The sequence below is a fragment of the Urocitellus parryii genome, chromosome 1, assembly GCF_045843805.1.
Source record: "Urocitellus parryii isolate mUroPar1 chromosome 1, mUroPar1.hap1, whole genome shotgun sequence".
Lineage (NCBI taxonomy): Eukaryota > Metazoa > Chordata > Mammalia > Rodentia > Sciuridae > Urocitellus > Urocitellus parryii.
Genome location: NC_135531.1, coordinates 185,697,149 through 185,713,089, shown reverse-complemented (window position 1 = coordinate 185,713,089; position 15,941 = coordinate 185,697,149). Strand labels below are relative to the sequence as shown.

The following is a 15,941-nucleotide window of genomic DNA, read 5'->3' as shown; positions in this document are numbered from 1 at the left end:
AAGGAAGTTCATTGCATGAAGGTCATTTCTTAAAAGAAAAAAAAAAGTCAAAAAATAAGTGACTTAACATTACATCTCAAAGCCCTAGAAAAAGAAGAACAAGTCAAAACCAAAAACAGTAGAAGACAGGAAATAATTAAAATCAGAGTTGAAATCAATGAAATTGAAACAAAAGAAACAATTCAAAAAATTGACAGAACAAAAAGTTGGTTCTTTGAAAAAATAAATAAAATTGACAAATCCTTAACCATGCTAACAAAGAGAAAGAGAGAAAACTCAAATTACTAACATATGTGATGAAAAAAATCACAACAGACACTACAGAGATATAGAGGATAATTAGAAATTATTTTTAAAACTTGTACTCCAATAAAATAGAAAATATTGAAGGCATCAATAAATTTCTAGAGTCATATAATTTGCCCAAGTTGAATCAAGATGATATACACAATTTATACAGATCAATTTCAAGTTGAAATAAAAGATACTATCAAAAGTCTACCAACCAAGAAAAGCCCAGGACTGGATGGATACACAACCTAGTTCCAAAAGACCTTTAAAGAAGAACTAATACAAATACTCCAATTTATTTCAGGAAATAGAAAAAGAGGCAGCTCTTCCAAGCTCATTCTATGAGGCCAATATCACCCTGATTCCAAAACCAGGCAATGACACATAAAAAAAAAGGAAACTTCAGATCAATATCTCTAATGAACATAGATGCAAAAATTCTCAAGAAAATTCTGGCAAATGGAATACAAAAATATATCAAAAAGATTGTGCACCATGATGAGGTGGGATTCATCCCAGGGATACAAGGTTGGCTCAACATAAGGAAATCAATAAATGTAATTCATCACATTAATAGACTTAAAGATAAGAGTCATATGATCTCAAGAGATGCAAATAAAGCATTTGACAAAATACAGCACCCTTTATGTTCAAAACACTAGAAAAATTAGGGATAACAGTAACATATCTCAAAGTCATAAAGGCTATGTATGCTAAGCACTAGGCCAACATCATTCTAAATGGAAAAAAAAAAAAACAAAACGAAGCCATTTCCTCTAAAAACTGGAACAAGACAGGGATGCCCTCTTTCACCACTTCTATATAACATAATTCTTGAAACACTGTCCAGAGCAATTAGACAGATGAAAGAAATTAAAAAGTTGCACATAGGAAAAGAAGAACTCAAATTGGCACTATTTGCTGATGACATTATACTATACCCTGAAGACCCTAAAATTTCCACCAGAAAAATTCTAGAACTAGTAATAAATTCACCAAAATAGCAGGATATAAAATCAACACCCATAAATCACAGGCATTTCTGTATATCAGTAACAAATCCTTAGAAAGGGAAATGAGAAAAACTACCCCATTTACAATAGCCTCAAAAAAAAGTAGTTGGGAATGAACTTAACATAAAAAGGTGAAAGACTTATATTATGAAAATTACAGAACCCTAAAAAAAGAAGTAAAAGAAGACCTTGGAAAATAGAAAGATCTACCTTGCTCTTGGATAGGGAGAATTCATGTTATCAAAATGACCATACTTCCAAAAGCATTGTACAGATTTAATGCAATTCTGACCAAAATCCCAATGACATTCCTCATTCCACATAGAAATAGAAAAAGCGATCATGAAATTCATCTGGAAAAAGTAAGAGACCCAGAATAGCTAAAGCAATCCTTTACAGGAAGAGTGAAGCAAGTGGCATCACGAAACCAGACCTTAAACTATACTACAGAGCAATAGTAACAAAAAACAGCAAGGTATCAGCACCAAAACAGATTGGTAGACCAATGGTACGAATAGAAGACACAGAGACTAACCACAAAACTACAATTGTCTTATATTAGACACAGGGGCCAAAAATATGGGTTGGGGAAAAGACAGTCTCTTTAACAAGTGGTGCTAGGAAAAGTGGAAATCCATATGCAACAAAATGAAATTAAACGCCTATCTCTCACCATGCACAAAACTCAACCCAAAATGGATTAAGAATTTAGGAATAAAACCAGAGACCCTGCATCTAATAGAAGAAAAAGTAGGCCCTAATCTTCATCATGTGGGATTAGGACCCAACTTCCTTCATAAGACTCCTTTGGCACAAGAATTAAAACCAAGAATTAATAAATGGGATAAATTCAAACTAAAAGGTTTACTTTCAGCAAAAGAAACAATCTGTTTACATCTTGGGAGCAAATCTTTACCCCTCACACATCAGATAGAGCACTAACTAATCTTTAGAGTATATAAAGAACTCAAAAAGCTGAATCCCCAAACAACAAGTAATCTAATCAATAAATGGGCCAAGGACCTGTACCGACACTTCTCAGAAGATGATATAGAATCAATCAACACGTATATGAAAAAATGTTCATCATCGATAGCAATTAGAGAAATGCAAATCAAACTACTCTAAGATTTCATGTCACTCCAGTCAGAATGGCAGCTATTATGAAGACAAACAACAATAAGTGTTGGCGAGGATGTGAGGAAAAAGGCACACTCATACACTGCTGGTGGGACTGCAAATTGGTGCAGCCAATATGGAAAGCAGTATGGAGATTTCTTGGAAAATTGAGAATGGAACCACCATTAGAACCAGCTGTCCCTCTCCTCGGTCTATACTCAAGGGACTTAAAAACAGCATACTACAGGGACACAGCCACATCAGTATTTATAGCAGCACAATTCACAATAGCTAAATTGTGGAACCATCGTAAATGTCCTTCAATAGATAAATGGATTTAAAAAATGTGGCATATATACACAATGGAATATTACCCATCAATAAAAAATAATAAAATCATGGCATTGCAGGTAAATGGATGGAGTTAGAGAAAATAATGCTAAGTGATGTTACCCAATCCCAAAAAACCAAATGCCAAATGTTTTCTCTGATATAAGGAGGCTGATTCATAGTGGGATGGGGAGAGGGAATTTGGGAGAAATAGATGAACTCTAGATAGGGCAGAGGGGTGGGAGGGGGAAGGGAAGGTGTATGGGGTTAGAAATGATAGTGGAATATCATGGTCATTATTACCCAAAGTACATGTATGAAGACAAGAAATGGTGTGAATATAGTTTGTATACAGCCAGAGATATGAAAAATTGTGTTCTATATGTCTAATAAGAATTGCAATGCATTCTAATGTCATTTATAAATTTAAAAAAAATTAAATAAAATAATCCCTGTATTCAGGAAGAAGATGGTTGACATCTCCAAGGAAACCTGAGCGCATCGCAGATTTCACACCTTGTGGTGGAATGTACTCTTTGGGCTATATTTGATGTCTTTCCACTCATAAAATAAAAGGGAAGATTTAAAGGAATCCATGTGGAAAAGGAGTTTTCATTGCTATAATTTCTTCTAGATCCTGACAATGGACAAAAATTACATCAGACTGGTTTGAGAAGCAGAAAATTCAGTCTACTTTTACTAATATGTCCAATTTTAATTAATGCTATGGGTTTTCCATGACTTATTATTTTTTATCCATTCATATTACAAAATTTATTCTTAATAACATTATTATAATCGCATGTATGTTTTATACTAACATGTATATTATAGTATATACAACATATGCATATATTTTATGTATGTTTGTACATACAAGTGTATATTATTTTATCCATTCATATATTATATATTGTAGGTTCTTTTTATCCTTGAGTTTTGCATTTGAGGATTCAAAAAACTGGGTACAGGAAACACTTGAAAATCATGGCTTATGAATTGAACATGTATCCACTTTTATCCTTGTCATTATTCCTTAGTAAAATATAGTGTAACTATTTACATGGCATTTACATTGTATTACGTATTATAAGAAATCCAAAAATGAATTAAATTATACAGGAGGTTGTGCATAGATTATATGCAAATCTATATCATTTTATCTAAGAAATTTGAATATCCATAGATTTTGGTATGCATTGGGGTCTTGAAACCAATGGAACTGAAAGATAAGTATACACATATATACATTCTACTACGTGTGTCTATGTATGTGTGTATCCATGCCCAACCCTATATATATACTTCTGTATACATTAATTCTACTTTTATATATTCAATATTTGTATATATTTTAATTTTGCATGCCCTACTAAAAATATACTGGATAGCATATATATGATTTATTTTATACATACATATATATCCATAAATAGAATCCATATAAAACGATATTATAATATCATTATTATCATCAGTGACATAAGTTAGGTGTTAATTAATATCGCAGGTTTTAATTATACTCTGCTTTATCTATGTCAACTCTTTACTGATAGTGTTTGTACCTATTCTTGCCAATTTTTGCATGTTGACTAACAAACTGAAGGTGCTCAGTAGTCACAGAAGGGTTTGTTACCCATGAATTCATCCTATGTAGTGGTTTGCCACTATCATTGTATTCTAGAATCACTCAGAAAGCATTTATTTATTCACTTGATTGGCATCTTTGCTTGAGTCTCATCCCAATTAATTCAGATATTTGGGAGATAGGCTCAGGCAATGCTCCCTGTAAAGCTCTCTAGATGATTCAGTGGTGCTGTGAAGGGAAGGTTGGGCCCCAGTGAAGGAAGGGAATTCCATGTTGGAAGATGAAGTCAATGCACCCCATCAGTAGGACTGAATTTATTCAATTTTCAGGATTTAGACTGTTGAGAGGAGAGAAGTGGAATTTCCCTATTCACACAGTCATAGTGGCCTTGGGCTGAGGCACCCAGCCTCCCTATGAACTGGAGCAGGGTTATTATCTATTGCAGTGGAGACACTTGTTCCTAGTCACTACCACTCCAATAAGGAAAGAGCTGCCTATGACCAGACCCATAGTTTCTCAGAAAATGCCCAGGGTTTGAATGGAATTGAGACAAACTATCCTGGCAAGCCCTGTTGGAAACTCTGAGTCTCCCCAACTGCTTCTTCCTGAAAGAACAGTGGACCTCCTTGCTCTACTCCAGTTCTCTATCCTGCAGTGGGAAAGACTTTTTTGGTTATACAAGTCTGGTTTCTTTCTACACATAATGCTACAAGGCAGTCATTCTGAGCCTACTTCACAGATAAAAAGCTGAGATCAAGAGCAGGTAAGTGACTTGAAGTAACTCAAAGTAACTTGTAACTTTTATAAGTGTTACAGTCTGAACTGTAGTGGATTACTTTCTCTTTTTTCTTTTTTTTCTGGTTGGATATTTTTTTTTCATTATTTATATATAACAGCAGGGAACCACCATTTGAGACAAATATCTCTCTCCTCAATCTATACACAAAGGACTTAAAAACAGCATACTACAGGGACACAGCCACATCAATGTTTATAGCAGCACAATTCACAATAGCTAAATTGTGAAACCAACCTAAATGCCCTTCAATAGACGATTGGATAAAAAAAAATGTAGCATATATACACAATGGAATATTACTCAGCAATAAAAGAGAATAAAATCTTTCTTCTTTCTACTTCACCCTCTTTAATCTGTACCTGTGAATCAATTTGCTAATGTGCTGATTGTGAAAATGAGACTTAGATTCAGATTAATTAAGTTTGAATCCAAGTATTTTCTTTCCTAGCTGTGTGATTTGGGGTAAATCATGCAACTTCTATTAGCTTCAGGGACCCTACTTGAAGTAAAAGGTTACATTGCTTATTCTAAAACAACTTTGTTACCTCTATCATGATATTGGTAAAATTATTCATAAAATTTGTAGCACAGAATAATCATCAAAGGTCAGTGTTATTATAAAATTTTATTAATATTTTTCTGTTATATCTCTAACTGGACATTCTTTTGCTTTTAGAATAATGCAATCATCCCTTGGAATCTATAGTGGTTTGGTTCATGGTCCTCCTCTGGTACCAAATTCCGTGAATGCTCAAGTCTGTGGTATAAAATGATGTAGTATTTGCATACAACGTATACACATTTTTGCATATATACCTTAAATCATCTCTTTGATGATTTATAATATCTCTTTGATCTTTACAATACCTAGGATGTTGTAAAGTGCCAGGTAAATTCTTGTTATCCTTCAATGTTTACAGAATAAGGACAAGAAAAGAAAGTCTGTACATGTTCAGCACATAAGCAGTTTTTAATAAATATTTTTGAGTGTTCAAATATGAAAGATTGTCTGTATTCTTAAATGGCTTTCTCAAATAAATTTTGACCCTTGCTGGCTTTTAAATTACTGGTCCCATTATATTCAAAAATGAAATATAAATGAAAGCTTTCACAAATTAAATCTTTCATTACTTAAAAATACACACATAAAAATTACAAAATCACTTATTAAAATGTATTCCAGGATGCAATGATGATTCAACAATGAAAAATTTACTAATGTGGTTGGGCTAACATACCAATGAAATAATGGTCATGAGAAATTAATATGAACTCTAAAATAGACCCTAAAAGGGTCTTTTGAAATTTCATACATTTTTTCTTCACCTAGGAGAACCTTTATAACTTTAATCAGATATTCAAATGTTATCAGATAATTAGTCTTTAAAACTAAAGTAATTCAAATATCACCTTTTCTATCTTTATATCTCTCATATACATTATAAAAATCAGCACCCATATATAATTAAAGTATTATTCTATAGAAAGGGAGACTATTATAGATGTAAATGTTTATTTTAGGGTCTTCAAGTTCTCCTATAGTAATATCCAGACATCCAATATCGCATTTATTAAGGGCATTTAACATCAGAGACTAGTTCAGAGTGTCTACCCTGACTTCTGTCAGCATTTGTAAAGTTACATACTAGCTACTTAACCACAGTTATCTCCTACTACTAAGATTATAGATTGAATTCTTACTTTGAATTTTAATGGTATTTTGAATACTCTTAAAGATAGCAATATTAGTTTTATGGTAAAATTAAAGTTGGAAATTTTAAATAAACTTCATTATTCTACAAACTTGTTATAATAACATGTTTGGGTAGCTATTTATGTTAGATACACAAAGTATAAAAATAAAGCAAATTCCTTTTAAAAGTCACTTTTGCAAAGGCTTCTTATAATAAAAAAAAGGCAGTCTCTGGATTTCTGTTATGTGATGGGAAGTATGATTCTGTTAAATTTTAACCCTTGTCCTTCCACATCTTCTGAACACTGCCTTTGGACATGAACCCAGTATATGAAATGATCACTTTTTCTCCTGTGTTTGTGGTATTCTCATTTGGCACTTGGCATGGGATTTTTGTTCCTTTTACTTACCAACTCTCCAGTTGAGCTGAGCTGTGCTGGGGGTACCAGTGAGATCTGAGGAGCTGGAAAAAGCCATTGGAGACAGCAGGGATGCTAATGGGTCATCACAGTTGTCTAGAATGATAGGAAGAGAGAGAAAAAGAGATTAGATTGCCCATGAAGAGGGCAATCATGACATTAAGGACCATCATTTATTAATCACTTTCTCTGCATAAAGTCAGGCCCCACTTCCTTCCTTGTGTCATTGCATCTACTCCTCACAAGAAGTCTGAAGGACAGGTGTGATTTTCTTTCACAGATGGTGACAATGAAGCTCAGGGTTTCATGTAGGTTGTCTGTGGTCCCAAGACTCACCTAGGAGTGTTTCATCCACCTAGGTGGGTCTGACTCAAAAGCCCAGCTATCCATGCATTCCTTTAATTGACCATTTGAGCAAAGCATTAATTAACTACACTTGTACTTATTCTATAGAAAGGGAGACCATTATAGATGTAAATGTTTATTTTCTGGTCTTCAAGTTCTCCTATAGTAATTGTATCTAGAGGTATAAGATTGTTTCAAATAGCTAACTCTCTGCTTTGTGAACACCACTGGAAAATAAGTTACTCATCTTAGAAGCTCATTTATAGTTTATACAGCATTAGAGAATAGTCTCAGAGATTTCTTTTTACAGTCTTAAATTTGATATTCACTTCAATAGCTACCATCCCAGTTATTCTAAATGTGATATGCATGTTTTCTAAGGCTTCTTTGGTAAAATCCAAATATGAGACAGGTGAAGGCACAGGTATAGACATGGTACTGACTCCTCATATGTCCCTCTAGATTGATACGAATGCCATGACCATCCAATTTCATATAGTGGACCCTGTCCTTCACTATTAGCATATTGACACTTTGGTTACAATGCTGTACCCTCTAAAATTCATATTGGGATTGAATTGCCATTCTAGCAATGTAAACAAGAGAGAACTTCAAAAGATAATTAAGCTGTGAAGATTCCGTTCTCACTGGTGGGTTTTATGCCTTAAAAAAGGGCTTTCGGGAATGTGGTCTCCTACACTCTCGCCTTCTACCATGTGATCACATGGCAATTAGCTCTTGTTAGATACTAGAACCTTTATATATGACTTTCCAGTTTCCAGAAATGTAAACCAATACATGTCTATTCATTATAAATTACCTAGTTTTAGGTATTCTGTTAGAACAGCACAAAAGTGGCTAGAACAATAGATCATCTTAGTCTTATATAATAATTCCTTATTTTGTTTTTCTCTTCCACTAGGTAGCACACTCTTTGTGGGCTCCTAGCAAAGAATCTGCAACATAATAGGTCCTGAAGAAAAGTTTTTGTAAAGGATGGTATGGTGAATGATGAAGGAAGAAAGGAAGAGAAGAAAGGATCAATCAATCATCATCAGCCTCACAGTACCAACATTCTTTTCCTTTTTTTTTCCATGTTGTAAAAAATTGATTCTGCAGAACTTTAAGAAATGACTTCATGAGACCTAGACATACCTCATTCAAAACAAAATCAAAATGTGCTGTTCAGTTTGCAGGTAAACTTCTTAGGAAATTTTGGTTTGATACGTTTTTTAAAGAACATTCACATTGGCTCATGCTTGATTATCTAACAAATTCTTAGAGACCTGCATTTCAGCTAATTGCAGGAAAAATTAATTAGAAGCATAAGAATTAATTTCTTGTTTGTTAAGAGTGCTAAACAAATCAACTGGCAAAGTGTATTTTGAGTTCTCTCCAAACAGAAATGTTTGAAAAATATTTTGAGGTATTTGACTAACATGAGACAACACCAGATCCTCACTGGATAAAGAACATAGATGTCACTACTTTGGTATCTCTGTAGTTTTGGTCACTCTGTGAACAGAAAACAAAACATGTGACTGCTTCACTCCTGGTATAAGACACAAATGTTAGGTGATGATTGCTCACCTCAAAGCACTTTCTTGAAAACACATTTTTACTTTATTTATATATTAGGAAACAATTTAAACATAATGTGGATGTTGCAATTTATTTCTGACTCTTATCATCAGAAAATATCAGATAAATACAGAAAAATGAACCTTAGATGTATATTCCAAACATACACACACACACACACACACACACACACACACACACACAGAGTTATCAAATATAAACACAGAATTTAAAATTCACTACTGTGTTATGAGCTTCCCTCATTGACCTCTGTAGTTATCACTATCATTCCATTTCATAAAAACACCTTTCCATCACTTTGCAACAACTCAAGCCCTTCTGACACTCAAATCCACAAGAAAACTGTGAATCTTTTAAAGGCAAAGAAACCTATTTATTATAGCATTTATGTATTTCTAAAAATTTTAATATGCATACAACTCTGCTATCATTTTATTAGGTTCTTATATTCTATGTGTCATCAATGCCTTTTGAGTTTGGTGCTCCTAACCCTATTTTACCTTAAGCCCTATCTTTTTAAATTTTTTTAAAAATTTGTTTTAATTAGTTATACATGACAGTAAACTGCACTTATGCACTTTGATATATCATACGTAAATGGGATATACTTTCTCATTTTTCTTATTGTACATGCTGTGGAATTGCATCTGTCATGCCGTAAGCCCTTTCTTATAAGATTTTTTATTGTACAACTAACCAGTTGTGTTTACTAATGCATACACTATACTACAGCAGAATCAACTATACTTCTGTAGAAATTTCAAGTCATCTCAAGTCACACATCACTCAAGAAACAACCCTGGAGTATAATTTTTCTCCTCATATTATAGTTGTCCTTGGAGGAATATGTTAACTATTAAAATGCCCATGAAATATTAGAAATGGATGTACCCTGGTCATTTAATTCAGTGCAAATATCTGACCTGATGTTGTGCCTATCCTCAGAGAAACATTAAGGACAGAGCTGAGTAAAAAGCTTTCAAATCTTACAGAGCTCATAGACCTACCAGAAATACAAAGATGTAAACAAATAAAGAAACGGGGAAGTTTAGGAAATGTTCACTAAGCATAGAGCCCAGTTGCTAAAACTGGTACTCACTATCTAAACTTTCAGACAAGTGATCTTTGCCATCTCCTCCAACCCTCTGCCCTTCCCTCCTTCACCAGGCACTGGCCTTAGGGAGGACTCAGCTTCCAGGGCCCAACGGTGTCATGGCAAAGCTGTCACGCTTCCTCCTCTGAAAACGGCTTGCCCTGTGTCTCAGCCTCTGAGGTTAATGGTTCCATTTCAGAAATAAGTAAATACATGAAACACAATCTATGCCAAGGGAAAGGCCTAGAGGGAATTTTTTATTGTTTTAGGGTGCACCCCCTCACACACTCTATGCATTTCAACAGTGGCTTTGAGAGGAAACTATCTGAACTTCAACTCCTTGCTCAAAATAGGATAAGAGTGGGAAATTTTCAAATTAGAAAGGAAGAAAGATGACGTCACTCTCCATCTAGAGCAGAGACGTAGTTCTCTCTGCCATCTCTAAGTCAAGTGAATAACTTGATAACCTCACCTAAAAGAGACTGGAACATGACTCTTCTCAAAAGTGTTTACAATATAAACATCCTAAATCTAAAAGTGGGTATGATTTTAGACAGGGTTCCAATTCTTAAAGCAGAAGAGAAATGACCCAGCATACATGAAAACAATCATTAGGTTTTGTTTTATTTTATTTTATGATTTGGAATAGCCTGGGGTAGTGGAAAGTGTCTGGGTGTCTAGAACTAGGAGATCCTGGTTCCTAGATTTGTTTCTTCTTTTGACTCAATGATTCAATATAATAGATTCAAGTGAATTCAACTTTATTTTCATTGTTTGTAAAATAAAGAATCATCTCTGCCAAATACATTTATAGAATCATTTTAAAGATGGAATTAGAATAGATGAGGGGGAAAAACCCAACTTTTTGTCGAGTATAAAGCCCAAAATGAGAACAGAAAGTGGTATATGAATTGCTGGTAATATCTTGCTGTAATTGAGAACAACTATTTTAACAATCTTATTTCTGGGATCTCATTTTTGTACCATGAAACCTGCCCAAGAATTGGTATCACAGATAGCTCTTTTGCACTAAAGGCTTAAATGGGCCAGATGAGCAGTAGAAGATGAAGTGGAGGGGAATGAGGGGGTGAAGGATCACAGAGCCTTGGATCTGCAGCCTCCTGGAGGCTGGCTCCACATCACACAGAACACATGGCAGGGAAGGAAGGAAAGGAAATACCATCTGTTCCGCCCCTCCTGCATGCTTCCAATAAGCAAATCTATGTTATCGTTCAATTTCAGGTTCCACTAGCATCTCAGCCTTCTGACAGTGAGTCTGCACAATGCTAAATCCATCACTCTCTCCTCCAGAAATGTGTGTATGTGTTTATCTGTATTTAGAGAGAAAGCTGAAAATGTGAAGAAACTGTGGTCCAAAGGGAGGTGATTAAAGTTTAGGGGAAAAAAAATGCTCAGGGACTAAACATCAGGTTTCTCTCCTCCCCACTTCCAGTGGGACCACTTAGGATAGACGTTAAGCATTTTCCCAAAAGTTGCTTTCAAGAAAAAGGGATTTTCCAAGAAACCATGGATACATTGGTGTAATTGAACATTTTCAAAACGAGCTTTCAAAAATCTTCTTCATGGGCCTTTTCTCCCAACCTTTAGATGAAATTAAAAAGCAATTTTCAAAATGCAAACCCTGATTCAAAGGTGACATATGATTCTCCATTTTTCCTCAGAAAATAACTACCGGGCCATCTTCACTGTTTTTCTTGATAGCACAAAGGTCCCCACCTGCTGCACACTGTCTTGTGCAGATAAAACCCCACACCTGTGGGTGAGACTGAGGCTCCTCTGCTGTTACAGTTCAGTAGCTGTTTATGCAACCCCAGGGCTATTTGCAGATAATCTGCCTTGTATTCATAGACTAAAAGAATTTCAGGACCCAGAAGTCACATCTACATTTATTAAATCTAAATATTTGCTTCACAAATGAGGGAAGAGAATAACACTGTTCAGGATTATCCAGATAATCGGTGGACCAGCCTGGACCAAAACTCAAGTTCATTCACTGTCTCCTGATGACCACAGGGTCAGTTACCTGCCTCCTTTTCATAAGGCAGGTAATCACGAGTTATATTATTCTTCAGAAGAATTGTTTTAATGGGTGACTTTTTATTTGTTTTATTTTTAATTTTTTAAATTTCTTTTTCTTTTCTTTCTTTTTCTTTTTCTTTTCTTTTCTTTTTTTCATTCTTTTTTTTTTTTTTTGCAAAAGGAAAAACACCATCTCATTTCCCAGATAACAGACAAACATTGACAAAGGACAGTCTATCACTTTCAAAACTATTTGAATCTTTTTGCGTTCCTTATGTCTTCCTTCCTCACATTCTCCTAAGTCCTTCATTTCCCTAAGGCCAACAGACAAAAAATAAAGCACAATGGGAAAGAAAAAAAGAGGTAAGAACAGAAACATAAATGAGACTTAATGTGATTGCCTATGAATATATATTTGCATAGATACTTAAGCATTTTAGTATTGTAATCTGAAGAAGTGAGGATAATTTGTTCCTTAATATATGTATACAGTTCAGTGCTAGAGGTCTCCTATCACATTAATTAAAAGATGAAGGCACACACACCAAAAAGAAGTCTGGGTAATTACGATATTTACACAGCTTCTTAGAAATTATCATTGACTCTTTAAGATGATTCTACTTTAAGTAACATTTTTTTTGTTGCCAGCATATATTTTTATTCATTATTATTAAAATACCAATTGAGTTACAGATGGTGCTGAAGTGAAATTGTTTGCACCGTCTTGATTACCACAGTAAATTGTCTGTATATGGGGATTTGGAGCTTAAAAGATTCACTTGTATTTATAGGTAAGATAAAATTCCCCTTAGCACCGCACACTTAATGGCCTACTTTGTTTAAAAGACATAAACCATGCATTTTGTAGAGTGCCTACAATGGTGCTTAGAAGTGATAACTCATGCTTTTAGCTCCATTTCTTTCCCCCCTTGCTACCTATAATTTCACTTAGCAAACAACAAAAATAAATACTACAATATTACATTTGAATCTGACCCTGTCCCCCTTTTCTACAAGGAAACCTCAAAAGATAAATTGCTTCATAATGAGCAGACCAGAAAACAATAGCTCTCTAAAATAAGTCATGAAAAGAAGGTCTATACTGGTCTTCATCTCCAAGCCTTTACAACACCTGCTTTTTGACCATCTGCTGGACACTCAAGGTGAGGCTTTTGCCATGCTAAGACAGAATAAAGTCAAATACAGAACTGAGCTCAAGAAACCAAGCATCTACATTTCTTAATAAAGAAGAGATTAAATATCTAGTTTAGTGGTAGAACTTGCAGTGAGCACGCAGAAGGCCTTGGCTTGGATTCAATCCCCAGCACAAAACAAAACATGAACAACAATAACACAACCAAAATTGCCTTTGTTTGTGAACAATAGCATGTAAATACACGTAAATAACATTTGGACAGGAATCCAGGAGTCCTGGACTTCCCTTGCTTGATCTGTAAATAGGTCTCATTTTACCTTTAAATCTCATTTCAGATTCCTCAACTGTAAAATGACAGTGATTACTGTTCAGTTGTTCCCTTATCATACTTTAAGCAAGCACATAGTAGGTGTCACAGTTTCCCTCAGTTTCAATACAGTGGAAGGCTTATGGCAAATCCCTCAAACATGGTAGAGGTGGACATGCCACTCACCGCAGACAGATGGGGCACTGAAGGCTGCAGGAACATCCAGAAGAGGGTCTAGTCCTATCTAGGAATTAACAAGAGGGTTCTGGAATTTGAACCAAAGTTTGTGTGACTCTGTGTACTGCTTATCTCAAAACCTGCTCTGGATCTCCACAACATAGTCCTTTGTCACAAACTGGCAGGGGAAGCTCCTGTTGGACTAACTATCTTGTGTGAATATTGCTCTTCTCTTTAATTGTGAAGAACATCTGTCCAGGGATGTTCCAGAGTTAGAGCAAACTCAATGGTTCTCAAACACCATTCTCTCTTGTATTAAAGTCTCACCACCCATTTTTTTTCCCTATACCATCACTGATTTTTGTTTTGTTTTGTTTTAATTCTCAGATAAAGATATCTTGTTCAGATCACACTGTTACTTGTTTTTCATTTCTATCTTTAAATCTAATTCATCAATGACTTTCTCAATTCAATAAATGTTTCTTTTTTTTTTTCTTTTTTCTTTTTTTGATGAGGTGTACTGGAGATTGAACTCAGGGGTATTTTACCACTGAGCCAAATCCCCAGCCCTATTTTTTGCATTTTATTTAAAGACAGGGTCTTGCTGAGTTGCTTAGTGTCTCTGTTTTGTCTAGGCTGGCTTTGAACTCTTGATCCTCCTGCCTCAACCTCCTGAGTCATTTGGATTAGAGGTGTGCACAACTGCACCCAGGTCAACAAATGTTTCTTAATCCCCTCATGTGTGAGACACAAAGTGTACTAATTATGAGAGGAATATAAAAGGTCCTGCTGAACTGGAATTTTTAAGCTTATTTATTTATTTTCCCTAAAATTTAGTATGTGGAACTACATGTGTTCAATAAATCTTTGTTAAATAAAAGACTCAGACCTCATCAAGTTTATTTGCTTCTTTTTACTTAGAAATATCTCACAAATATAAGCTCACATTTTTGTTCCCAAAATTTGATTCTAATTTATCCTTTTCACATATATGATGATTTTTGCAGTAGTCTTCTCAGGTAGACAGCAAGCTGCGTTTGTATTAGACTTTTCCTTTTAGAACCCTGCTTTCAATGTGTTTCCTGGAAAATAAAGCATGCCAACCTTAATTTTGGCTTCTAGAGGTGGCACCATGAGGATGAAAGAGGAGAGAGGGGTATTTGCACTTGGTAAGTCCCTGCTAAGCACAGTTTTGGCCTTGTTGATGGCCAAAGAGTAAAGCCCAACTGGCAGAGGTCAGAAGTCAGGGGTCTGCTGCTGAGAAGTCTGAGAATCATGCCCTCCAAAGTACCACCCTGATGGCATCTAAACTCAAACAAGACCAAGTTATTAAACCCTTAAGGTTATAAATGGCCCTTACTAGGTTAATTTGATTATCTAGAGAACATGGAACATTTTTTTTATTAGGGTGTAGAAATGGTGAGATTTGTAGATGAAAAGAATTAGAAATTTCTGGAATATGAGAAGCTGAGAGTTGTGTCTAGATTTCTTTGGAGGATTTCAGAAATGTCTGATAAGAAAAAAAGTCTTTGAAAAAAAAATGAAAACATAAAAATTTATCTACCTGAAAGTTGTTTCCTAAATTCAACTCTGCTTGTATACAACCCTATCTTCCCTATTTCCACCTATCAACACTATACAATACACACACACACACACACACACACACACACATGCACACGCGCACGCACACACACACACAGCATTAGAAAATATAGTGCCAAATCTGTTTTAAAATTTATTGCATTTTTAAGCAAGCTGAATAAATGAATGGATAGGATAGTATGAATCACAAGACTTGGAAAATAGGAAAATGTAAAAGATAAAAAGTTTTGAAAGTTAACAGGTAGAGATGATTTCTTTTCACTTTAAAAAGTGAATTGTTCAAATGATTATTCTCAGAATATTAACATGAGGGAAAAGAGTGGGAAAAATTTAAAGATAGTGTTTCTTTCAATTCAGTCCTCAT

General features: G+C 34.8%; 1 protein-coding gene across 3 annotated transcripts in view; it reads right to left on the bottom strand.

Moving 5' to 3' along the window:
- Positions 1 to 15,941, bottom strand: part of Cntnap5 (contactin associated protein family member 5) — a 771,818-nt gene that overhangs the window by 590,641 nt on the left and 165,236 nt on the right. For all 3 annotated transcript variants that reach the window (XM_077798231.1, XM_026402894.2, XM_026402896.2), the window contains exon 2: positions 7,244 to 7,348. In XM_077798231.1, coding sequence (XP_077654357.1) covers positions 7,244 to 7,348 — 105 coding nt within the window. The remainder of the gene's footprint in view (positions 1 to 7,243; positions 7,349 to 15,941) is intronic.